The 26316-nt window shown below is 34.1% G+C and overlaps 1 protein-coding gene across 3 annotated transcripts; it reads left to right on the top strand.

Annotated features, from left to right (window-relative positions):
- The first annotated feature begins 253 nt into the window (after window positions 1-253).
- LOC122005234 (E3 SUMO-protein ligase SIZ1-like) lies at window positions 254-25383 on the top strand. Of its 3 annotated transcripts, none has more exons than XM_042560192.1 (16): window positions 254-586; window positions 1850-1930; window positions 4096-4138; window positions 7675-7753; window positions 7923-8070; window positions 11677-11810; window positions 12013-12081; window positions 13833-13923; window positions 15265-15340; window positions 15659-15732; window positions 16447-16554; window positions 18700-18858; window positions 22500-22604; window positions 22682-22762; window positions 22840-24019; window positions 24876-25383. In XM_042560192.1, exons 1-16 carry the CDS (start codon window positions 563-565, stop codon window positions 25016-25018), a joined length of 2595 nt encoding a protein of 864 aa, XP_042416126.1. In that variant the 5' UTR covers window positions 254-562; the 3' UTR covers window positions 25019-25383. The 3 variants fall into 3 exon arrangements, with proteins under 3 accessions (XP_042416126.1, XP_042416125.1, XP_042416127.1); XM_042560191.1 differs by having other exon boundaries at window positions 24873-25383; XM_042560193.1 differs by lacking the exon at window positions 254-586 and having other exon boundaries at window positions 7644-7753; window positions 24873-25383.
- Window positions 25384-26316: the final 933 nt, after the last annotated feature.

The following is a 26316-nucleotide window of genomic DNA, read 5'->3' as shown; positions in this document are numbered from 1 at the left end:
CTGCTAAGAACGTCAACCAAAGAGGAATCTACAATTCATAATTCTAGTAAAATATTAATAAATTATATTAATTTTTTGATGATATTAATAGATTATATTAATTTTTGATCTCGTCCGTCGCTTACCACCACAATCTCGAGGCAAAGCAAAATCGACGCGGATCTGATCGCGGAAACAAATCCAATTGAAATCCGAGAGTTGGGTCCGCAACAGCGTTATGTCGACCCTGTGCTTCCTGACGTAATCCCTTGCATCGTTGATTTGCGTTTGCGTGTGCGTTTTTGTGTCGTGGGTCTGGATCAGTTGAATTGGGAGCGAGCCGACGGACACGGGGACCTTCCCGGGCTCTTCCTTGCCTAGGGTTCCGACCGATCGCCCCTCTCTCTCCTCCCGCTGAATTCCCCGTCCGACCTCTAGTTACGGCCATCGATATTCCGGACTGAGACCAGGTCCCGAGTGCGATCGAGGTGGTCCGAACCCTTGATCCTCGATTTGGAGAATTCTGATTTTTTCTTTCCTACTAACACCGGAGGGCTTCTCGCCGTTGGCGAATCTCATAGCCATGGATTTGCTCGCCAGCTGCAGGGTATTTGACGTCGCTTGGTGATGATTCATGCGTGTTTATATTATGGTTGGAATTTCTGTTTTCCGATTCATTGCAGCATTGTGTCGAGATGTGTTATTTTTTATCTTATGGTGGTTGAAAATAATGGAGCAAGGTTTAGGCAGAATGGCCTTTTGACTACTTTGTGTTATTTGAACTTGTTTTGTATTGTGTAGATAAGTTATGTCCTCTAATTTGGAAACTAGCTTGATTAGTAAGTATAATCATTTAATTGTTTGTTCAAAGAATTGGTTTGGGCATACATTAGTTATTTCCTTGTTGGGTTATGTTTGTCAGATTCGAAAGGATTTGGATATATGTATACAGGTTATTAGAGATTGTGTTTGATAACATTTCTATATGATAGCTATTATTTAATGCACTTAACATCGCACAAGGTTCAAAGGCATCATCTCTATGCCCCGCTTGTTTTTGATTTGACACTGTATGTTAAAGTGATTGAACATGTAAAGTTGCAAGTTGCTTCATTTTATGAACATTCTTGAATTTATATGGCCGATAGGATGCTGATGCTAGCAGGAGCAGAAGTTGTCTTGCTCATCAGTTATTCAGTTTTTGAGGTTTCCATGTATTCACTACTGGTTGTTCAAACTTTTGTTGGGTGTATAATAGAAACAGAAATTCAGTAAACAAAAGATTGGAGTTTATGAAATGTAAATGCATAATCATGCAAATATAAATGATTTATGACCAAATGATGTTACATGCAAATATTAATGCATTATGGCCATAGACTGATGCAACATCCAATTTTTTAAATAAATTGTAGTGTATGCTTTATGGGTACCTCTTTCATGAAAACCAGAACCTCCATCAATTAACATTTTGTTAACATTTACTAAGTCAAGACACTTTGCCTTTTCTATTTCATTTCTCAGCATAATTTGTTTCATAATATGTATATGTTTGTCTCAGATTTTAATTAATCATTCTTGCATTGGGGTAGGCATTTTTACAATTTTTATGAAATCTATATCTTTGCTGAAAGAGTTTAATTCTTTCTTGTTGCCTACTTATCAAACCCTACATTGATGCCTTTGTTGTTTTTGTTTACAATGTTTTTTTTCATTATGTTTTAGTTTTCTTTTGCATCCATGCATGTACTGATCTTTTTTTTTTTTGATTAGTCATTGTTAGTTCATTTTATGGTAAGTGTGTGTTGGAGGGTTCATGAGTCTTGGTACTTGTCTTCTACATGCTAATTTATCTCTTCTCTTGTGTCAGGATAAGCTGGCAAATTTTAGAATAAAGGAGCTTAAGGATGTCCTTACACAACTAGGTCTTGCAAAGCAAGGAAAAAAGCAGGTCAGAAGTTCTTATTCTGTACATTTAATATATGTACTAGCATTGACCTGGTCATGGCAACCAATCTGAAATTGGTTATCTTTAAAAAATTTCTATTAGCATTAATTTTTTCTGCACATAGAAGCAAATAACTGTTTTGAAAGATTTGTCTATTAGCTTTCTAGATGATATTAATTATTTCGTAATCTTTGAAAGAAGGACTATCAATGTGTTCCATTCCGTTGGTTCCTTTATGTCATATGCCTTGCGTCTTTAGTGCTAGAGGTAATATTGATATTTAGCTATTAATATGTTTTTTCCTATGTCAGTAATTGGACAGTATATCAGATTCCTTTTTATCATGTCGTTGTTCTCTTTTATCAACACGCTACAAATTTATCTCTCTTGTTTGGTACAAGATCATGCCAAATTTTAAGGTTATTTTTTTTTTTATCTTCAATCCCTTCACTAAGGTGGCGTTTGGTTCTCTCCTAGGAATCGGAATGGGAATGAGTATCATAGTATTGTGGAATGAGAATGGGTATGACCTTCGGTATCATTCCTAAAAATAATGTTTGGTTAGTTGAATATTTTCAATCGGAATGAACTTAAATTTCCTTTTTTACCCTTAGAGGAAAATAAGAGAAAAAATTAGATAGAAGATAAAGTTGAATGTGAGAGAAACATATGATCAGAGAGAAAGTGTGATGAGAGAGAAAGTGTGATGGGAAAAAATGAAGAGAGGGAAAGTGTGATGAGAGGAAATGAGGAGAGAGAGCGTGATAGGAGAGATTGAGAAGAGAAAAAGTATGATGAGAGAGAGTGTGTTGAGAGAGAAAGAGTGATGGGAAAAAATGAAGAGAGAGAAAGTGTGATGAGAGAAAATGAGAGATTGAGAAGAGAAAGTATGATGAGAAAATGTGATGAGAGAGAAAGTGTGATGGGAAAAAATGAAGAGAGGGACAGTGTGATGAGAAAAAATGAGGAGAGAGAGTGTGATGCAAGAGAATGAAGAGAGAGAAAGTATGATGAGGGAAAATATGGAGAGAGAGAGTATGGTAAGAGAGATTGAGGAGAGAGAAAGTATGATGAAAAAATGAGGAGAGAATGAAGAGAGTGAAAATAATGAGAGAGTGTGTGTGATGTGAGAGAATACAGAGAGAAAATGGTAGAAAATGTGTGATGAGAGAGAATGAGGAGAGAGAGTATAATGGAAGAGAATGAAGAGAGAGAGAGTGTGATGAGATAAAATACGAAGAGAGAGTATGGTAAGAGAGATTGAAGAGAGAGAAAGAATGATGAGAGAGAAAGTATGATGAAAAATGAGGAGAGAATGAAGAGAGAGAAAATATGAGAGAGTGTGTGTGATGAGAGAGAATACAGAGAGAAAATGGTAGAGAATATGTGATGAGAGAGAATAAGGAGAGAAAGTATGTTGAGAGAGAAAATGTGATGATAGAATGAGGAGAGAGAAAGTATGATGAGAGAGAATAAGGAGAGAGAGTGAAATGAAAAGAAAAATTGAACAAATATACTAAGGGTATTTTCGTCCAAAACTTAATTTGTATTCCCATTTCATCAAAACCCAAGAGAGGGGGTGAATTTCATCCATACCCAAATTTTTGGATTTCATTCCAAAATCTTGATTCCATTCCCATCAACCAAACACAAGGTTTGGAAATGAATCCATTCCTTCATTCCCAAACCTCTTAACCAAACGCCACCTAAATGTTAAGGGTTTTTTCAATCTTCAAAGGTGATCCTGAATTTGATATGATGTGTCCTCCCATCCTCCTCATCTCTTTTCTGCACATTGCAGTTAAGTTTTTTTCCCCTAAACTCTCACAAGTGCATTCCTATCTATGTGTTCTCTCTCTACCTACACGTACCTCCTTCCTATGGAAACAATTGTCCATTGGCAATCTGAATGTTGCCCCTCTCTCCCTATAATGAGACAATAGGGAAGGCATAGCGAACTCGCCATCTCTTTCATTGCTTCGTCGCTCTAAATCACCAAACTTAATGTAATGCTTCTTCCTCCGCTTTCAACATACTAATATATTGCAATTGTTTTCTTTGATCATGTATCCCTCTCAACTCTTAGATCGAGTCTTTCTTTTGTTCTTTTTTTTATGTATTATTTTTTTGTTTCATTTCTAATCTGGTTGACTATTGTTGCTATTCAGGATCTTGTGGACAGGATTTTACTATTGCTTTCTGATGAACAAGGTACTTATTTCTGTCCTTTATCTGATAGATTAGACAACTCTAACACACTCTAATTGTCATATATCTCAACGACTCAACCTCTATTTTGTTGTGCAGAAGTTTTTCATTTTTCTTTTTAATCTCTGCATTGGTTCCTCTGCCCATGGGCCAGTTGAACCTTTGCAGGGTTATTTTTGTTAGACTTCCTGTTAGCTCAAGTAATATGGCGATTTTATATTTTTGGTGAACGGGTTGAATGATATGACCAGCTTAACAAACTAAGAAAACTTTAAATACAATCAACATACTAATCATTTTTAATATACAAATTCTTAAAATATAATTTATATGCAATTGTATTAGTATATTCATATCTTATTTATAACTTATATAGATTACTATTAAGAAATCTATATATTTATAAAAGGGTGGCTTATATACCATTCAACCTATTTATTTGGGGCTATAAATAGGTCAACCTGTTTATGATCAGTGCGTTTGGCTCAAGCCCAAACTTGCAAAAATCATGGGTTGGGTCATGTCAACTTTTGCCACCCTATAGTGATGTTATATCTTTTCTTTTCAGCTAATTTTTTTTTCACCCTTTGTCATTTTATTGTATAACTAATTTTTGAGACACAATTCTATGACTTTAAAACTATAATGTTATATGTATTTTAAAAAATAAAACTATATATATATATATATACAGTTTCAATCATGTGATAACTCATGCATGGTTTGATTTACTCAATATGCATTACTAAATGATCCACATTTAATTTCTTTTTAAAATTATTTATAATAATAAAGAACAATCAAAAGAAATATATATATATACAGTTTCAATCATGTGATAACTCATGCATGGTTTGATTTACTCAATATGCATTACTAAATGATCCACATTTAATTTCTTTTTAAAATTATTTATAATAATAAAGAACAATCAAAAGAATAAATTAGCGCTGATCAACTTTCTTCTCTTCTTAGTTTGTTTTTTGATAATAAATTTCTGAATCAACTAATCAAGTACAATAAACTTCTGTGGTGAACAAATACAACTAATTTTGATGGGGGTACTCTGTGACGTCCACACTCTTTCGTCTCCCTCAAACAGCAGAGACGAAATTCACATGTGTGACTGTTTCTCCTATCCTCTACCTCCAAAACTTCAAACCTTAATCACATCATGCTCCTGATTTCAACCAGGGGCTCATATTTCCTCAGTATTAATAGCAAGTATTGATTTCTCTCTTTTCTCCATACTACAAAATTTGGATTGGACGAGTGTGGTCTTATATCCAGGACAGAGTAATTTGCCATTGCAATTCTTGTTCATGGCATATCTTTCTTCTCCAAGGCAATCAGCTCAAGTCTTAAATTCAATTATAAATATTAATGAAAAACAAGAAAATATATATGCCAGATTTGCTTTGGTTAGATACAAATTATACTCAATGAAAACCAACCAATTACAATTTATTTATACATTAAAATTACTAAATCAATTCATTAAGGTAGTAGTATTGCAATATCATGACTCATCAAAGTGTAAGAAAATCATATAATTCTATAAAAAGATTATAAGCTTATAAATACTAAATTACTAATACAATAAATCTCTAGGTAAGCTTATATGCTCCTTTACCAACATTTTTATCACAAAAATAATTGATTATGTAACGGGCGGATCAAAATTTAAAGAGCAAAAATCAAAAGTGTAGGATCGAAAAGAATTTAGATATCTCTACAATGATATGATATTGTCCACTTTAGGCCTAAGTCCTTATGGTTTTGTTTTTGGGCTCTACCCAAAAAGCTTCATGCCAATGGAGATATTATTTCTTATAAACTCATGATCTTTCCCATGTGTTTTCAATGTGGGACTATGTTTGCAACCTTGCAACCCCAACAAAAAGGATGTCTCTTTGTATTGGAATCGTGAAAAGGATGTCCCTTTTTCATTTATTATCAAAAGAGCATGCCATATCTACCGCACATTTTACTTTCTGAAACTACTCTTCTTTTTTGCTACTTCACAATTATAGCAACTATGATTTGCTACAGTTGTAATAGATATGATCCTGTAACTACTACAACATAATGCATACTGGTATTGACCCGAAATAAATTATCTATGTTTAGTAGCTATGATTCATAGTTTTTATAAGATGATGTTAATCTGGGTTGACCAGTATTGACCAGAGATAAAACGTTCAGATTACAAAAATTATGAATTGTAGTTGCTACAACACAATATTATTAGTGTGGATCAGAGTCGAAGTGTTGTTATAACATAATGTTGAACAATGTTGACAAGAGATGAAGTGCTCATATTGTAGCAACTATGAGTTGTAGTTGCTACAACACAATTTATTAGTGTTGATCAGAGTTGAAGTTAAAGTGTATGTTGTAGCAGCTACAAACCTGTAGCTGCTATAACAACGCCAAAAATTAATTTCGAAAACAAAACATGTATTGACATAGTAATCAAAAAGGGGCACCCCTTCAACGATTCCAATAAAAAGGAGCACCATTTTGATTTTTGCTCAAATTTAAATGGTGTTGGGTTACATATTCTAACTTTGTAGTGATGCCAAGTATACATATCTGTTTCAATGTTTTATTTTCTACATGAGGCTCATGATACTATTGGGGTTGAGAAATTGTGGGATCAATTAACACTGCTTTCAATTGACGGGCTCCACCCTTGAAATTAATTGCAGTTATAACTAATCTAGAAGAATATTGAATCATTTTTCATAATTGAATTAGCTAATTTTCTATTTACTACTTTGATTATGTTATTATAAGCAAATGGATTCACTATTCAGTCTATGCTTTCTTAATTTATTTAAAGATTTATCCTTGTGTAATTAATGATTGTCATTATGTATCTTTAATTAATGTGATTAATACACTTTAAGCAATAGATTAATATTGTTGTGGTTTTTTTTATTTGTTATTTTTTTTATCTATCATTTTTTGAATGGATAAAATTTTCATTTATTGGAATAATTTTTTTACCAATTACTCAATTCTTATTTTCATTTGTAATATATTGCAACAGTTATATATAACTCTTTGTTAATTTAAATAATATGAACACATATTTTCTTATAAAATTATATTTGATATAGCTATAGCTAATGTTCATGTATCCTATTGGTAAATGTGATGCATTTTATGTATTTACCACAATGTTGTGGTTTATTACTTGGCATTTTCATGAACATTTCTGTGCTTATAGTTGCTATGTAATAAGCTTGTTTCTCATTCTCTTCTGCTAATTGTTGGAAAATTGAGTCTTTATCACTATTGGTCCTTGAAATAGGAATTACAATATATGAACTTCCAGATACTTGCATAAAAACATTTTCACATTTTTGGAAACTGTTTCCAAGATGTATTACAAACCTATATAATGTACAAAATGATTTGAAAACAATGCCTTTTATGTTTCTTTTGTATTTTTATGATCCTTTCCTGTTCCTCTTGTGATGCCTTCTTTCACTTACACTAGTTCTTTGCCCCCAAATGCTACCATTTTCTAGTTCCCAAGCCACAGATCTGGGGAAGGAGAATTTCTTTGGGCAATGAGGAAGTGGCTAAAATAATTGATGATACCTACAGGTGAAAACAACCTAGGCCTTATTTATGCTGCCTTTCATATTTTTGGTTCGATATATTATACAATGGGATGCAACATGGCATTATCAACTTGCTAATGGAATAATTGTGAAGAAAAATAAATATCTTTCATTAAAAGTGTAAAAACTTCACATTTCTGTGTATCTGGCAGAAAAATGCAAGTGTCAGGTGCAACGGACCTAGCGTCTAAGAATAATGTCACAGGATTAAATCAGATTAAGCCAAAAGAGGAACTAGAGGATTATCGTTCAGTTCAGTGTCCCTGTAGGAACTCAATGGATAATGAATCGACAATTCAGGTAACCAAACTTCATGTTTTGTGTTCAATAATCTTTTGCTGCATCTTGTTCTTTAGTTCATAAATTTTTTAGCAGGCAGTTCTTTGACACATGATTAGAATTAAATCATTCTCTCAGGAATGTTATTGCTTGCATTGGAGTCAAATAGACTTATTCAAACCCAAGTTTTGAATTATCTAAAAAGAATGTACTTTTACATAAACATGGGATTCCAAAGACATCATAATGAAGAATTTTTTATGTATGAATTCTGTTTTTTGCTATATTCTGTAGTAAACTATCTTAACAGCAATGCCCTATAATTTGACCTTGTTACTAATCAAACCTGGAAAATTAAATTATTGCAGTTTAAATCAAATTCTTTTATCTTTCTCATTTTTTTTAATTAAAAATGTCGTTTAATTACACGTATAGTGATTATCTTAAAAGATAATAGTCAGTGTTAAGATGAATAAGTAGATCAATTCATCTTTTCATGATAAAAAAAATATTAGGAAAACCAGTCTTCTATTCCTTTTAGATCAAGTTGTTAGGCAACATTGTTTCTTTTCTAACATGACATACTATTTATAGTATAACTGCTTAGCAATTCTATCCCAAAGAACCTTACATGACCAACTTTACCAAATGCATTGTAATATTGTATATCAAACGTTACTTTAACAGTAAACACAAATTATGAAAAATAGAATCCTTTGGTTTCTTAAGGAATAAAAATATTGGGCTCCTAAAACTTCATTTCTAATCAAGCCTGCAGTGTTTAACAAATATTGATTTTGTAAACAAGTTCTATCATCTGTGATCTGTTAGGAAAGCTTTTCTTATGAGTTATGGTTTTATCATCTATATTACATCTCTATCACAGTCTTCTTTAGGACTCTATTCAGCAGTAATAATCACTTTTGATAGTTTTTGTTCGTAAGGCCATTCTTTAATTTGAAGAATAATGAATAGTCTCATGCTGCTATGTTTCCATTCTATTCCTCTTCTCATTCAAATCACCACCATCTTCTCTTCTTTTCACTTCCTGCTGATCTTTCACATCACCAATGTCTTTTCTCTTTCTCTCATTACCTTTCTCTTATTATCATATTTCCTCTTGCAAAGCTTCACCCCAGCCGCACCTTGACATACTGTTACCATGCAATGCCCTATTGATTTATGGTAAGTCTTAAATATTACCAAATTGTATTTATGTGTCGGTATCACCATGGCATTGGATTAAAGTTGTTTGCATTTGGTCTGATCCAAGTCTTGAGACATTGATGTGCAAATAAGTGATCCAAGAGAGTTCTATCAAGACTCAAAGGCTCCATCCTTTTATAAGGGTATTATCTATATATATTAGATAATATATCGATATATATTAATTACCATAATATCAGTATATATTAGTTAATATATATCTGTCAATTAGGCTAATTAATAATTATCCTAATTGTGGTTTCCTAAAATATATCCGTAGTTTGTATATTTATATGTCTCACTATTCAATAAAGTGTATGTATTCTTTTTATCTTGAATAACAAAGGGATAGACTCCTATTTGTAATATCACGGTTGTATCATAATCATAGAATGACCACCAATCAAATTTACAGAAACTATTTTGATACAATGTTGGGATCATACTGACAAATAAATGCACTGAAATAAAATGCATAAAACACTATGTGAAGCAAGAAAATAAGATGAGATTGAAACCTTTCACCATAGTTGCAAAGATCTCTGAGCATAATCTAATCAACTAAAAATCCAACCTTGAAACATTGCCTTAACTTTGCCCCGTGGTCAAAGGAAAATAAGGTGTGAGCACATAAGGGTAAAGTAGTGTAAGAGGGGATGTGCATAATATAAAATCTTATAAAGGAAAACAATGAATATACAACTTGTCGATGTAATTTCATATCCTCTTAGCATAAAATAATCACCAAATAATTCTCATGATTTCTCTTTGGTGTTGTCTTCATTTCTTATATTTTCTCTTTTATATTCTTACATTTTAAAATCTTATTTTATTTGAAAATTAATAGATATTATATAAAGGGCATACGACCCACAATCTACCTAATAAAGGATGCATCTTATATAACAAGTGAACATCTAACAATCCACCATATATATGGTAAATGACCCATAATCCACTCCGAACACAAGCTTGCAAAAGATCCTTTAGGATATAATAATATGCTTTAGTCAACTATTTGTTTGAGGGTGGAAGGCAAAGTTGAAATACACCTCAATACCCAAGGGCTTTTGTAAATTGTCAAGATTTCAATGTAAAATGTGGATTGTGATTAAATATGATGCTCAATGGCTTTTTGTGCAATCTTATAACCTCCTAATAATGCTTAGCTAAACAATCCAAGATGTTGGGTCGACAAATGGGTAAGAAGTAATAAAGCTTAGCTAAGCGATCCAAAGTGTTGGGTCCACAAATGGATAAGAAGTGTGTGAATTTAGTTAACGGTTTACCACTACCGAAATTGCATCATGTCCCTTTCGGGATCTCATTAGTCCAACCATGGACCATAAAGTCCATGATGATATGCTGCATTAGTACTCGTATAATCACACTCTATCCTAGTATTGCTCTCGCCTAAATATGCTTTAACTTTGCAATCCTGATGGGATATGTTGCATTAATATTTGTATAATCACACCCTAAACGACTCACTAGAAAGCAGCAAGCATGTGGATTCATGATTCTAGCAATTTATGGACTCCTTCCAGAAATTAGCAGACATTGTTTAAAACTTGAGGGAAACTTACCTAAGTTGTAAATTGACAAGAACTCCTTGCTAAGAACTTCACGAAAACAACATTCTTTCTAAGAAAATTCTAGCATAACTAAGTGGACATGTCATGTGAAAAAGGGAACAAGTGTAGCACTTGGACAGGTCACACAGTAGCAAGGGGAGAAATAAAGAAAGGAAAAAATGAAAAAGGGGCAGCTAGGGGCATGAAGCTCCCGCTAATGCGGAGTTTTGGGGAAGGGTTGGACCACATTGGGTATATTGTATGCATTCTTATCTTGCATTGCAAGAGATTATTTTTGCGACTTGAACTCGTGACCACAAGATCACACGGTAGCTTTTAATTAGATCTAACAACTCTTCTTTTTCTAAACCTCTAAGATTAGCTTTATAATTCTTGTATTTTCTAGTGAGAGCCTTTATGGATCTTTCCCTCCATTTTTTGCATTCTTCATATTTGCATTATATGTTACAGAAACTAGAAGATTTGTCCTCTTAACTTTGACTATTCCATCAAATATAGTCCATTCCTACACTTAATAGTAGCTTGAACTGTATATTTATTTGATTTGGGTTAATGAACGAATGATTATAGCAACATTTGACCCACATGCACTACATTGCTCACAAAATCTCTAATGAGGCTGCATATTTGGTCCGAATGTGTTGTGGCAGCACATATTGCATATGTGAATTAGGTCTTTTTAATTTATGCACATGTATGTCTGTATATGTCCTAGCAAGGATTGTTTTCTAAATAATGTCACGTTGTTGGGTAAAATGTTTAGCATAGATCTTGATACTTACCAAAGCAAAATGTTGCTATTAACAATTAATTTTTCTCATTGCAGTGTATGGATCCTCGATGTCAAGTGTGGCAGCACATAGGCTGTGTAATTATACCTGAAAAATCTATGGAGAGTGCTCTGCCTGAGCTTCCATCCTGTTTTTATTGTGAATTATGCAGAATGAATAGGGCTGATCCGTATGTCATTTATGTCTCTCCCACATTACATTTACTATGATTTTTAACATCGCTTTTATAAGCCTCACCTTATTATTGTCAGACATGTTTAAACAACAAGAAGGCTACATGAATCTTGTTTCTCTAGGGGCTTTACTTATTCCCTGTTGTTTCATACGATCAAGTTACAGAATGTTGATACCCTTTGCATTGCCTAATACAGATTCTGGGTAAGATTAGGGCAGCCACTACTTCTCACGAAGTTGATTTCTTCCGTCGTCACTACTGAAGGGTGAGTTCCCTTGTAAGCCAATGTTGTTACATGTATATAACAGTTGACTTGCTGATAGATCATGAATGCTTGTCCTTCGAGTTCAATATCAAAGTAGCAGTGTACGATTACTTGACAAAATCATTTCTTAAGTAATAAGATGATTTAATTTTTCGTGGTACTGGTCTCCTGTTTTTTTGTGCCAAGATGTTCCATTCTCTGGATTCTGAAGTTGAGGGATGGAAAGTCAAATACCACTGATATACATCTTTATAAATTTGTTTATGCCACATATATCTAGTTGACTTGCCTCAATGACCTGGTTACTTCAAAGTCTAGTTCCAATGTGTTGAGGTCTTCGTAAATTAAAATGAGATGATCACAAAGATCTTATTTAAATTATGAGAAGTAAATAAAGCATTGGAAGCCAATGAAAAATGCCAAAACTTATCAGTTAATGACTTATTTAATGGGAAAGCCTAAATGTTCCTTCCTTTTCTTTGAGAAAACCCATGCAAATTTCACAAATTGTACTCTAATTTACCTAAAGATACTGAAATTATTCTGGTTTTGCAAAATTATTCTTGTTTGTTGAATAAGATAGAGAAACAATCTGCTTGCAATGGTCAGAGGTAAGCATGCGGTATTAAAATGAGAGATCACTAAGGGGAAAATATAGTTATTTATTGTGAACATTATCAAACCTCACATAAAGAAGACAACAATGATAAAATCTCATTCTATAGGATTCTTCAGAAACTCATAGTCTTGGCATGGGAATTGGATATTTCTTGAGAATTGAAAACCATAGAGCACCAAACATGGGTTTCTCAAGATCCCATCAATTCCCAAGTCATGGGAATTTAAATCCACAAACCAAACGATCCTATGTAAATTCTTCAATTAAGTTATTAACAACATAGTTGTACCTTTTTGTCAATTACTTTTAGTAATAAGTGAGCAATGTTCATTCTCCTTGTATCTGATAATGTGTTTCCATTATTGGTACCAACTTGGGTGATTTACTCTTTCTAGTAATCAGATGCAAAAACTCTACAAATATGTGCAAACAAAAAAAGGGGCTGGTTCTTTTACTTGCTACCACAGGTGATTAAAGTATCTAATCATCTGTCCAAGGTTTTGGGCTTGAATACATAATATGGCGCTATGGCATGTAATGCAAGAGAGTCTGGCATGTAATACAAAGTATAACCATAGTTTCATGTTTTTTTACATTTTTGTTTGTCTGATTAATATTGACATTAAGTTGTGGTTGGTGTCATCGTCTTTGAGCTCTAAAATTAATCCATCTGGCATCAATAGCAGGGTTCGAACTCACATGGGCAAATCCCAACAAATTTAAATGCCTGCTTAACCATCCAGACACTAAATATGAATTAGCACCTCCTCATGATAATTACATATGAATAAATATTGTTGAGAATTTGAAATAGTGTTTAAACTTAATCATTCAAATATGTTTTTCTTAGTTACCTGGAATAATAATCTCAGCCGTAGTTTTCCTTGCAAACGTTCCTCGGATCTTTATACAATTATACCAAATGAAGCCAAAGACCAAGGGAACAATAAACAATTACAAGTGATTTTATACTTATTTATTAGAGCAGAGGAGACCTAAATTTTAATTATTATCCCTATGAAGTTCTACATACTTGGTGGTACGGTTGTCTTGTTTATGCTTGTTAACATTTATGCTTGTTTATATCATACCCACCCTTCTCTTTTTTTTTGTGTTTCTTCTAAATTTTCAGCACAGTCACATTACAGAGCATTGAAAGAACTTTTCAATTTTCAAGAATAAATAGAGAAATGACACAGAGGAATGAATGTGATGATCTCCAGGTTGGCTTCTGGACTTTCTTTTTTGTTATGAGATTTTCAATTAGTGTGACAAGGTGGTCCAAATAAGGTCAGACATAAGAATACAAGAACATTTTATTTTACTGCATATGGCTGTGAGGTTAGTCTATATTTTAATTAGTAGGGTAGACCATATCAGTAATACAGTGATCATTTGAAAATGCTTGATCTTTACTCAAATTTTCTGGTAGTGGTGTACGAGATATGTGTAACTTCTTTCATATGATGATATAACTAAGACGTCCATTGTGACAACCACCTTATACTTGGGCCTACTGGCACAAGATATCTATTTTAGTTTCTCTAGTTGTATCAAGTACTAACCTCCATTTTAATCCTAATCAATTCATTTCTGGCTGGCATTTTCATCACTCTCTTCAACATGAACTTATGACTTTATTTTGTATTCATTAATTTTGTAATATTTGTAACTTTACCAACCACACCAATTGGCATTCATTATTTTTTATCTTCATAATTAAAGCTTGCTGACCCAACCAAACACTATTGAATGGGATACAACATTGTCTCAAGGGTACTGGGATTTGTTTAATGGATCCACTCATTGAATATTTGCTTTAGTTTAACGTTGGCTCGCAACCTAACACAACTCTCCTTCTTTATCCGGGCTTGGGGTTGGCCATGGAATTCGTCATGTGCAGATATGTGTCCACACAAAACTGGCTGATATTGAAATGTATCCTATACCATGTGATGGCCGGTCATGTCTAACTTAGTGGTTAACTAAGATATGTTTATAGATTTGGAGACAACAGTAGTATTAGATGTCTGGGAGCATTATCTATCATAAATTTTGAAAAATTAAGAGATTACTTAGATGCTATAACAACCAATGGTTTCATCCCATGCAACACTCATATCGGTATTAGCATGGTATAATTATTAGTCGGGAGGTATGTAATAGTTTTGGAACTTCTACTCTAAAATTTTAATTCAATTGACTTTATAATTGCTATAGGTTTATATTTGTATGAAACTAAGGTAAGTGGAAGAATATTATAAGATTAAAACTCATTTGAGTTGATATTGAAATGCTTTTAAGCATGCCATGTGTCTATGGCATGGAACCTAAATATTATCATTCCAAACAAAGATTGAAACTCAGTACAGATTGCTACTTTACACTTAGTACCAGTATTGTTTCTTCCACTTTTACCTATCACTGCTCTGCCAATATTTCTATTACTAACATTTATCTGCCTCCACTATTGGCTCATCATCAACACTTCTATTGCTGCTGGTGTATGATATTAAGAAAAAAGAGGATCACAATGGATCAGTTTGTTTGTGTATATTGTGCAGGTTTGGTGTCTACTACTCAATGACAAGGTTCCATTCAGAATGCACTGGCCACAGTATGCAGAATTGCAAGTCAATGGTACATACATTCTGATCTTTTGCTGATCTTTTGATAATGTTTAGCATTTCTTGTCTAGCATTAATGTCAATTTGTTGAGTTTGTTTATTGTGTTTTGCTTTGTATTCATAATCTAAACTTTTCCCATTTTTTCATGTGTTTAAGATTTGCATTGATGGATACTGAATTAGGGATAACCAGTGGCTAATATCTAGTGCTCTGCTCACTGCAGATTGAATAAATTATTTTTGTGATGATATGTTGGCATTATACCAAGAGCAAATTTGACATGCTTGACTATTTTGGCTATATGTACGCTGATGCTTCCATTTTCCACAGGGGTTGCCGTCCGGGTGGTAACCAGACCAGGGTCTCAGTTGTTGGGTATCAATGGTCGGGATGATGGTCCACTGGTCAGTCCTTTCATTCCTTGATGCACATTATTACCATTTGAAGTGTATTACAACAGTAGCAAACTTTGATCAATCATCCCGTGGATGGTCTGAATTTATGCCTTGTAAATCAATTATTTGCTGCCTGTGCTATGTTATACATGCATCTTTTGAACCAGCTTTTTGCTCTTGGAAGTTGGAACTATCACTTGTAGTGGTATAAATGAGATTTAATCGGAAAGTGCAGTTGCATTATACTCTTGTTTTACATAGGTCGTCGAAGACCTAGCCATCACACTAGTTTGATTATTAATTCAAGTTTCACTAATTTTAAGAATGAGCTAAACCCATGTGAATTTCTTTTATGTGCCATTTGCTTGTAGAAGTGCGCACAGGCATTGAAGAAAGTATACTTATCAAAGTTAAACCACTTGTTATAGCAATTTACTCTTTGTTTGCACTTAATATTGTTCTTTGGAACTGTATAAGTGTGATGAACACATGCCAGGCTTTCTCATAATTGATACCCCTATATCCACAAGCACGTGCATGAAAATCACATCAGAAGTAAGAGATATACCTAGACTAGGCATCTTATGACTGGTAAACTTCTTTCAGCATACATCTCATAGCTTAATGTTGTAATATGTGAGCTAATTCTTTGAATTGCTTATCTTAAGCATTTTTGGTTTCCTGTATAATTATTCCTTCAGTTGGTTTATTTGGTCTTTTCAGATCAATACATTCTGCAAGGAAGGAATCAACAAAATTAATTTATCATGGCGTGATACTCGAGTATTCTGCTTTGGAATCAGACTTGTAAGGAGGAGGTCAGTGCATCAGGTATTTGCTCAAGTTTGTCTTACATCTTATAAATGGCTCTAATGGTGTTGCATGAATTTGTTACTGGTCTAGCCCTTTGGGTATTTAAAAAATTAATTATTGTATCATACACACTTATCTTATTAATATGCAAGGATTAACATATTCTTCGTTAAATAGTTATGTCAGGCACCCATCTGTTATCATATTATTATGGACACATTATCACGTAGTTAAGCTTAGAAAATAACCTGTCTTGAGGAAACTGAGGATCTGTTAAGTTCTCCAGAAATGTGTATCTTTTTGCAATGAAATTGAGAAAGAAAATTTTCTTATTTGCAAGAAAACTTGATCAGGATAAGAAAAAGAAGCATGTTGATGCATTTAAATTTTATATACATTTTTTGTTTGGTTATGTTTTTGTTTAATTTCAAACATACCAAATTGTCATACAGTAAAAAAAAAAAAAAAAGGGCAGCCCGGTGCACGAAGCTCCCGCCATGCGGGGTCCCGAGGAAGGATCCATTGTACGCAGCCTTATCCTACTTTTTGCAAGAGGCTGTTTCCAGGATTCGAACCCGTGACCTTTTGGTCACATGGCAACAACTTTACCGTTGTGCCAAGGCTCCCCTTCACCAAATTGTCATACAGTAGCTAAAGTAAATATTAATTACTTGTGAATTTATAATTAGCTTTTTATTCTGAAATTACTAATAGTTAAAGTAAGTATTACAATATATGTTCTTAACTGAAGTCAAAGATTCGGTTTTGGTCCAACGCCTAAAAAAAAAGTTTAAATTTGGTTCAATTTGCAATCAAATCTAATATGAATTGGTTTGGTTCAATTTGGTTTGGTTGGTATTTTAGCTTGATTTGTTTTAGTTGGGTAAATCTTATTTGGTATAAACCAAAAAATTGGAACCGAATATAGCCAAACATTCATTCAAATTTATGTTTATGTTCAGTTTTCTTAATTTCGAAGGGGAGCTTTGGCGCAACGGTGAAGTTGTTGCTTTGTGACCTAAAGGTCGCGGGTTCGAATCTTGGTAACAGTCTCTTGCAAAAAAGCAGGGTAAGACTGCGTACAATGAATTCTTCCCCGGGATCCCATATGGCGGGAGCTTCGTGCATCGGGCTGTCTTTTTTTTTTTTTTTTTTTTTTTTTTTTTTTTTCAGTTTTCTTAATTTCAAACTGTACCAATTGAAGAGTCTAACTATTCGAGAAGTAGCTAACTATTTTAAATAAGAACCATATATACTCAATGCACATTTAGCTGATCCAAACTAAACCCTCTAATTTCCTACCAAGCAAGGAAATGGCTAGGGGAAGAAAACGGTAGAGAAAAAAAAACACAGAAAAAGGATTGTGAAATATTTTCCATTCAATTTTTTCCTTTGATGGAAAGAAAGGGGGATGGAAAAATTTTAAAATTCTTTCATTAAAGATTAAAAAAGGAAAAACATAAACTAGAAGTAGATTTTAAATGATTTTTAAAATCATTTTAAGCTCATATTTGAACTCCATTCCATGCGAGAGGGGGATTCCTGATTAAATTGGATGGAGGTAATGTAATGGAAAGAGAGGAACAGTGTAAGTGGAAAATGTTTCTGTCACCTTATTTCCTTCTAGACTTTCTTCCCTTGTAGGATAACGCATCCTTAGGGACATTTTGTTCAGTTCATTTTTATGGTAATTTGGTTGTGTTCAATTTGTAAAACATTTACTACTACATGTTGGATCCTTTTGCGTTGGTTTAATTTGCTTTGAACCAAATGGACACACCCTAAAAAGGATATTGCATGATTGGGATAATAACCTAATGAGATTAACACGACCTTTTCAACATCTCACCAAAATTGAATACTCAACAGAGAATTATTATTGGCATTTCTAAGATGGAAACTGGAAGGGCCTGTTTAAATTTCAATTGAACAACTTCTCACCAATTCTTTCCAGTTGAACAGGAAGTATAGAGAAATTTATGGTATAAACAGGCCCCCATCTTTAGTTTTTATTTCCATTTCCCCACCTTTTCTGAATTTTCACAATGTTACCAACTTACCATTATCTCTTATTTTTTCATGTCTTGTAGTCTTCTTTCTTGTTAGCTTGTTTGCTATTTGGAACCTGCTGTTTCCTTTTATAAGGTTTCTCATACTTTTCAGGTTCTTAGTTTGGTTCCCAAGGAGGAAGATGGTGAAAGCTTTGAAACTGCACTTGCCCGTGTCTGTCGTTGCATTAGTGGTGGAGCTGCTACCGATGATGCTGATGATAGTGACATAGAAGTGGTTGATGATTGTGTTACAGTCAATCTCCGTTGTCCTGTATGTGGAAGATCTATCTTAGACTATAAATGTTCATATTATGCAATATTATTTAAATAACACCAATTGAGCTACTATCTTGTTTGGTGGTTTCCTTGGGCAATAATTTAATTTTTGGAATCAGCCAATGGCCAAGAATCAAAATCAAAACCCTCATACGCCCCTCTACTTGTATATAAATATAATTACAGTTTACAAGTAGGTTTTCAACACTATTCGTCAAGCTTTCTGAATCTCCACCTATTGCATATATATATTCAATTCTTCTAGGACCTCTCAAAGAGTCAATAAATATTCCAAGTTTTTATTGGAATTATCAAATGAGTTAATCATCACCTTAGATTGCTTTTTAATTGAATGACAATCTATTGGCGTGTTTTTTCCTCTCTTGAAACATTGGTTTAGAGACCACATGCATAACTTTATTACCATGATATAGCTTCATTGGTTTAGTAAGATTATTGCTTGACTTCTATTTGGTTTAGCCAAATACAATTAAATGTAGTGAGGGCTACTATATCATGTATTTTTGATATTTTATTATGCTTTTATACTTTTTCATGATATTGGATTTCGTCCTAGAGCACAATAACATGGTAGATTTCTAGTATCCCAAGTTAATTCTATTTACCACCTACGTTTTGATAAATTTGAGTAAGATAATGATCCCTATCTTTATATTAACTCAACTTTTGAATCCATAAAAGTGTTGGCATGTTTGGGACTTATCATAACATCCTTTTCAAGCATATCAAGCAATACTTTTTCTAAAAAATATAGATATATCCTGATTGAACTGCTTTAATGCCCATAGAATTCCTCAATGCACATATCCCACACATTTTCTTCTAATGTCATCACATGTAATTATAATATTATCTATCTAAATCCCTTGCCCAAATCCAGATGTGATTTGCGACATAATGCTTTGATACCCTTTTGATATACCAAACTGAAAACAGCAGTACTAAATTTAGTTTACCATGATCTGGGAGATTGCTTCAGCATAGGACTGCCTGTTCAATGTACATATGAGGCATGGTTAGCAATCATGGTCAATTCGGATACAAATCAACAAGATGGATCAAAATCGACAAATGATGAGAAATTAGGCACTCCAGAATCCCTTCTGTTCTACTAAATCAATAAAGCAAACGGCTAAAAGCTCACCACATCAATCAAAATCGACTAAATCAAGCATGATTTGGAAGAATTAATGATTGTTTTCTAAACAATTGACCAATATTTACAAAACCTCACTTGATTGGATGATTCTAAACAACTCTTCAATGGGGTAGAGTCTTAGTCCAGGTTGGGAAAGGAAATGTGGAAGGAGAAGAAGTTGAATCCTAAAAAGAAGATAAACCCAGGTCAACAACAAATCATCTTGTGCGGACACATGACCAAATGTGGAGATGGATATAATCTCAGGGGGCGTTTGGTTTAGGGGAATAGGAGTGGGGAATGGGAATAGGAATCATTGATTATCATTGTTAATGTTTGGATTATAGGAATAGGAATAGAAATAAGGGAATGAATCCTTGAAATTGGGTAATAACTCATTCCCATGTACCTCCCCTTCAATGAGTCATTACCCTATTTTCATCAATCAAAATATTCTCTTATTCTAAAAATACCCTTGACCTAAAACTAAAATTTTCTCCCTTAATATCAAATATCAAAATTTATTTATTTATTTTTTCTTCATATCACTTCTCTCTCTTTGTTCTCTCTCATCATATTTTCTCTCTCATCATTTTATCACACACTTTCTCTCTCCTATCACACTCTCTTTACTCTTTTTTCTCATTATACTTTCTCTCTCATCATACTTTCTCTCTCCTCAATCAATTCCATCACACTCTCTTCCTTCTTTTTTTCATCATACTTTCTCTCTCATCATACTTTCTCTCTCCTCAATCTCCCATCACACTCTCTTTTCTCTTTTTTTTTCTCATCACACTTTCGCTCTCATCACACTTTCTCTCTCCTCAATCTCTCTTGTCACACTCCCTCTTTTTTTTCCTCAACACACTTTCTCTCTCATCATACTTTCTCTCTCCTCAATCTCTTCCATCACACTCTCTTCCTTCTTTTTTTTTTATCATACTTTCTCTCTCATCATACTTTCTCTCTCCTCAATCTCCCATTACACTCTCTTTTCTCTTTTTTTTTCTCATCACACTTTCGCTCTCATCACACTTTCTCTCTTCTCAATCTCTCTTGTCACACTCCCTCTTTTTTTTTTTCCTCAACACACTTTCTCTCTCATCATACTTTCTCTCTCATCACACTCACTGTTCTCTTTTTTTTCTCATCACACTTTCTCTCTCATCATACTTTCTCTCTCCTCAATCTCTCTCATCACACACTCTCTCTCCCCTCATTTTTTCTCATTACATTTTCTATCTCTTCATCCTCTCCCATCATAATTTCTCTCACATCATATTTTATCTCTCATCATGCTCTCTTTTATCACACTCTCTTTTCTCATTTTCTCTCATCACACTTTCTCTCTCTTCATTCTTTCTCATCACATTTCCTCTCTCATCATACTTTCTCTCTCATCATTCTCTTTCATCATATTTTTCTCTCACATTCATCTTTCTCTCACATCTAATTTTTTTCTCTTATTTTCCTTTAAGGGTAAAAAAGGAAATATTGATTTATTCCGATAGAAAGTATGCAACTAACCAAACATTGCTTTTAAGAGTGATATCCATGCTCATACCCATTCCCATTCCACAATATAATGATTCCCATTCCGATTCCCATTCCCATGCTCATACCAAACGCCCCCTCAGTTGATATGCGGAGATCATGTTAGAGGGAGGAGCAACAGTATATTCAATTCTTTGGGCTACCAGAGTTTCCTAAGCTTGGTGTATTTTGAATATTAGGTAGAGATCATGGTGACAAGGACTGTATGAGAACAGTGATAGATTAACATATAATTATTCATGTAAATAACTAATATTAATAACGATACTAATATGTTACGGATGCCTAAGTTGTGCCAGCCCATTGACACCGCTAAGGACGCCTGTCTATCTAATTTATTTGACTAAGGATGTCTTCATTACATCTCTTGGATGTTACATAATTATAAGTGTCCTCTTTTGGAACAAACTATTGTAACTTTAGATGATCCTTGATCTTTTTTAGTCATTTTTTGAAGATGATTGAGCATTATTTTTGACTCTCTGTATGCATGATTTCAGGGATTCTAATTTCACGCCAGTTTATCACTCATATGATGTCATTAGCTGGCTTAATCTTGTGCATTATGATCAACTATGATATGGTTACTTTGTTTTTAAATTCTACCATTATCATGGTTAAGATGAAAATGAAATTGTTCAACTTCCAAAAACTTAAATATATTGGTTGAATTTGTAGGTGAAAATGGTGTACTGAATTTTCATTGTATACTGTGACAAACATCAACCAAAATTTCTATAAAGGGTTCTATGCCTAGCCATTTCAATTGTAACCACTCATAGCTATGCTCATTTTTTACTATCTGGTCCATTCCTGACCAAGGGAATCCTGGTTGTATCACACCCACTATGCAGGCATATTTTTGAAACCATCAATTTGCGGAAGGACTTCCTTTAATTGTTAATTACCTTTTTCGACAGATGAGTGGATCTCGGATAAGGACAGCAGGCAGGTTTAAGCCTTGTATGCACATGGGATGTTTTGACTTAGAGGCTTTTGTGGAACTTAATCAACGCTCTCGGAAGGTTTTTGTTGTACATGCTTGTCTTTACATGTTAATCATCTAACTTCATATCAAGTTCTTATTATTTTTTTGATGCAGTGGCAATGTCCAATATGTCTCCAGAATTATTCCCTTGAGAGTATCATTGTTGATCCCTATTTCAATCGCATTACATCCTTGGTCGGTGTTTTTTTTTTCAATTAACTTATAGTTTGTTTATTTGATCTATTTTTATTGATTTTTCCCTTTTGATACAGTTGCAAAATTGTGGTGAAGATGTAACTGAGATTGATGTTAAACCTGATGGTTCCTGGCGTGTTAAGAATGAGGGTGTATGTACCAATCTTTCCAAGTGGCATCTGCCTGATAGTTCCATACCCGTTGATACATACACAGAGGTTACGGCTGATTTGGGGGATATGAAACCTGTTATGGAAGATACTCCCAAAGGGCATACAAGTTTGAGGTTAAAGCGAAATCGAGAGGGAGTTTGGGAGGTCAGTAAGAAGCCTCTGTCCTCTCCTAGTCATGTTTTCACTGAACATGAAGATCACAGTTCAATAATCCCTTTGAGCAGTAGTCCAGCTGGTAGTTATGTAGATGTGGAAGGCCAAAGTGACAATCAAGATACTCTTCAGAATTATGAGTTTTCTTTGAATGATGGCCATGATCTTGATTATCCAAATCTTGACTTTGATCCAACATACAATATTGACAGTGGAGGCGCTCCTGCATCATCAAAGAACACGGATATTATCATTCTTAGCGACTCTGATGATTATGATGACAGACCTAATTTAATTTCCCCTAAAGCTACTTATGATTCTCGTCCTACTGTTGATAGTGAAATTCCTTTTTCAGTCAATACTGGTGTTTCAGAAAGATACACTGAAGACACCGGCCTGACAACTATTGGGAGTTCTGGTCTTGGTTTATTTGAAAACAGTTCTGATGATTTTGGCATACCCATTTGGTCAATGCAAACATGCCCTCAGACGAGTTCTGGCTTCCAACTATTTGAAATGAACAGTGAAGTACAAGATCCTTTAGTCGGTGCACATAATACCCTTGACTGTACATCAGTTCATGGGTATAATTTAGCATCCAATGGTAGTTTGGGGGGTGCTTCAGAAACCATAGACTATCCTGCTTGTCATTCACATTCTGAGGTCCATGGAAACTTGATCGATAATCCTCTGGCATTTCCCAGCAATGACCCTTCTCTGCAAATTTTTCTACCCACCGAACCAACTTCAGCTCCTCTGCAGTGTAGCACGAGTGAGCACCTAGAAGTGCCAAATGGGGCAGCTTCTGATGACTGGATATCACTTACACTTGCCGCTGGAGGTAGAAATGAATCTGCTTCTGTTAATAGGTCAAGGCCAAAGCAGCAGTCTTCATCAAGGGATAAAAGAATTGAACCATTAGAAGAAACAGGTTTGTACCTACCCAAAAAATGGTTGCACTGCTTCTATATTGTGTGCTTCAATCTTTCTAGAACACGATCTAATCAAAACAAGTTTTAACATCAAATCTATCTTTTCTATATGTTGTAGACTTCTAGTTGTCGAAGGTTCAACTTCTTAATTCATGCTTTGCATTGCCTTTGTGATACAGGAAGTACATAACCTAGGTCATATGTAAACATTTATAGTAACAAGAAATGTCTCTGCTTTTCAGTAAATTTGAATTACTACCTGACTTGATCAGGCACACTGTTGTATATGCTAGTTGTTACAAAACTAGGTGCATATTTTATGTGTTCTTCTATCCCGGTAAATGTCAGATCTCAGATGTTTAATTAAATTTGAAGCTATATTGTTTTGGGCACTTATTTTGTTTATACCCCCATAAAGCTATGCTACTCATACAAGTAGGGCCCTGTTTTATGTGTTTTCTATACAGTGAAATGTTATGCTTCTTGGGCTCTTCCTGTATCCCAGTACTCACAGTGCGAGATTACCTAGAACCATATCCGTGCTTGACACTCACCATAGGCCACTTAACATGGCTGAGAGACCTGATTCTTCTATTTTATATAACACAGCTGTACATAAATTTTTAAGGTGCATATATACGATTATTTTATAAGCATTCTCATTCTGGCTTTGTCCTCTTTTATTTTGCTGCCCTCTACTTCACCTTGCTCTTAGCTTCAATATGTTTATGGTTTTGCTTTTATTTCTGCACTTGTTATTGTTTCCATCTACAACTTGTTACCCAATTTACTTTTATTTGAATTATCAGTGTTTTACCTGTCGTTGCCATCTTGTTTCATCTTACGGTGCAGCAGCTTTATTGTTGGGCATGAGTAGTGGAAATGGAGCCAGCAAATCAAATTTAGAAAGATTTTGCAATCCTTTCTCACATCCAAAGCAGCCCCGGTCTGCTAGGGCTCGATTGTTGTACATGCCAATAGACTCTGATTCTAATTAGATATCGGGGATTCGTCTTGTGATTGCCTTTTGGAGAGTGTCTTCATCTATTTTGCCGCTTGAAGACTGGTGGATCCTCCCTGAACAGAAAGAAAGATTACCTGCTGTCTCCCAGCCAGTACAAAATTCCATTGGGGTTTGTGCTATTTCATCATTCATCTGTCTTTTCCAAATTACTGATCAATACTGCCAGGTTTACTTGTATCTTGGGCGTTTATGATCTTGCTGATGTATTCGACCCAGTTGGTTGATTCGCGCCAAATCGGTAGCTTGGCTTGTATATTGTATTTAGTTTCTAGAATTTATTTCGTTTGTAGTTCTGATATCCTGTTGCGACAAATAAAGTGATGGGACCCATTTTGGAAATTTCAGATGTTAGGCCCATATAAGGTCTTATGGGTCTTATGATGAATGGCCTGTTTTTTTCCTTTTTTTTTTATTATTTTTTTATTCAGGTATTTAGTTTTTTAAACTGATTAATCTTAAGGGTGACTGGTCCGATTTTATGGAAATTTTTATCTGCCACTAGAGTAAATTTGGAAGTATAGATGGGTCATGGCAGATGGTCGGGAATTACGAGTGTTTGAAATATATGATATGCCTTGTTAGAGAATCAAGTTCTCATTGTATGAGAGTTTGTCTAATCTTTTACTATTGCACCATGCCCTAGGGACTGAATGGCTTGTTTCAATTCGACCATCTGTGTTGTTGAATCAATCCAACTATCATGGATCTATTGCTTGGACATTAATCTTTTACAACAAAAAAAACATTAAATGTCAACACCCTGATTTGAAACTTACTATTAATTATGTTACCCAGCTTCAAAAACGAGAATAATTTGGGGATCAATTTGGAAAACTTGTGTGAAGGATAAATATTGATTCAGTAGAAATGCTTTAGATTTTCCAAACACTCAAGATTCAATATAGTACACTTCATATATATATCATTTGATTGATGAACCATTATTTAACCCCATTGATGAGGGATGTTGATCTAAGGTACAATTTTATCATAGAACTTTAAAAACACTACTAAATCATGGGCGGTTTGACGTGGCTACGATTCTTTTGGATTTATGCGCCCCTTAAAGTGTAGGTCATCACATTATCTTACGTTATCTGTTTACGAGCAACGTAAGCTAGATAAGTTCTAGTCTTAATAGCCCAACCAGATAACCATCCTCCTCTATTTAAAATAAGATGTTTATCTCAATTTACGGCTAACACAACGTAATTGTTATTCTAAAAATAAAACCCAAGATGCAAGTTTTATAGTTAGTTATTTTAAATTTTA

The sequence above is a fragment of the Zingiber officinale genome, chromosome 7B, assembly GCF_018446385.1.
Source record: "Zingiber officinale cultivar Zhangliang chromosome 7B, Zo_v1.1, whole genome shotgun sequence".
In the NCBI taxonomy this organism is placed as follows: Eukaryota; Viridiplantae; Streptophyta; class Magnoliopsida; order Zingiberales; family Zingiberaceae; genus Zingiber; species Zingiber officinale.
This window is presented reverse-complemented; position numbering and strand designations above follow the sequence as displayed.

Excerpts from the sequence above, each read along its gene's own strand:
- LOC122005234 (XM_042560191.1), top strand. The coding sequence starts at position 563 with ATGGATTTGCTCGCCAGCTGCAGG. Across the intron at positions 587-1,849 it reads ATTTGCTCGCCAGCTGCAGG|GATAAGCTGGCAAATTTTAG; the intron begins GTATTTGACGTC and ends CTCTTGTGTCAG. Across the intron at positions 16,555-18,699 it reads GGAGGAGGTCAGTGCATCAG|GTTCTTAGTTTGGTTCCCAA; the intron begins GTATTTGCTCAA and ends CATACTTTTCAG.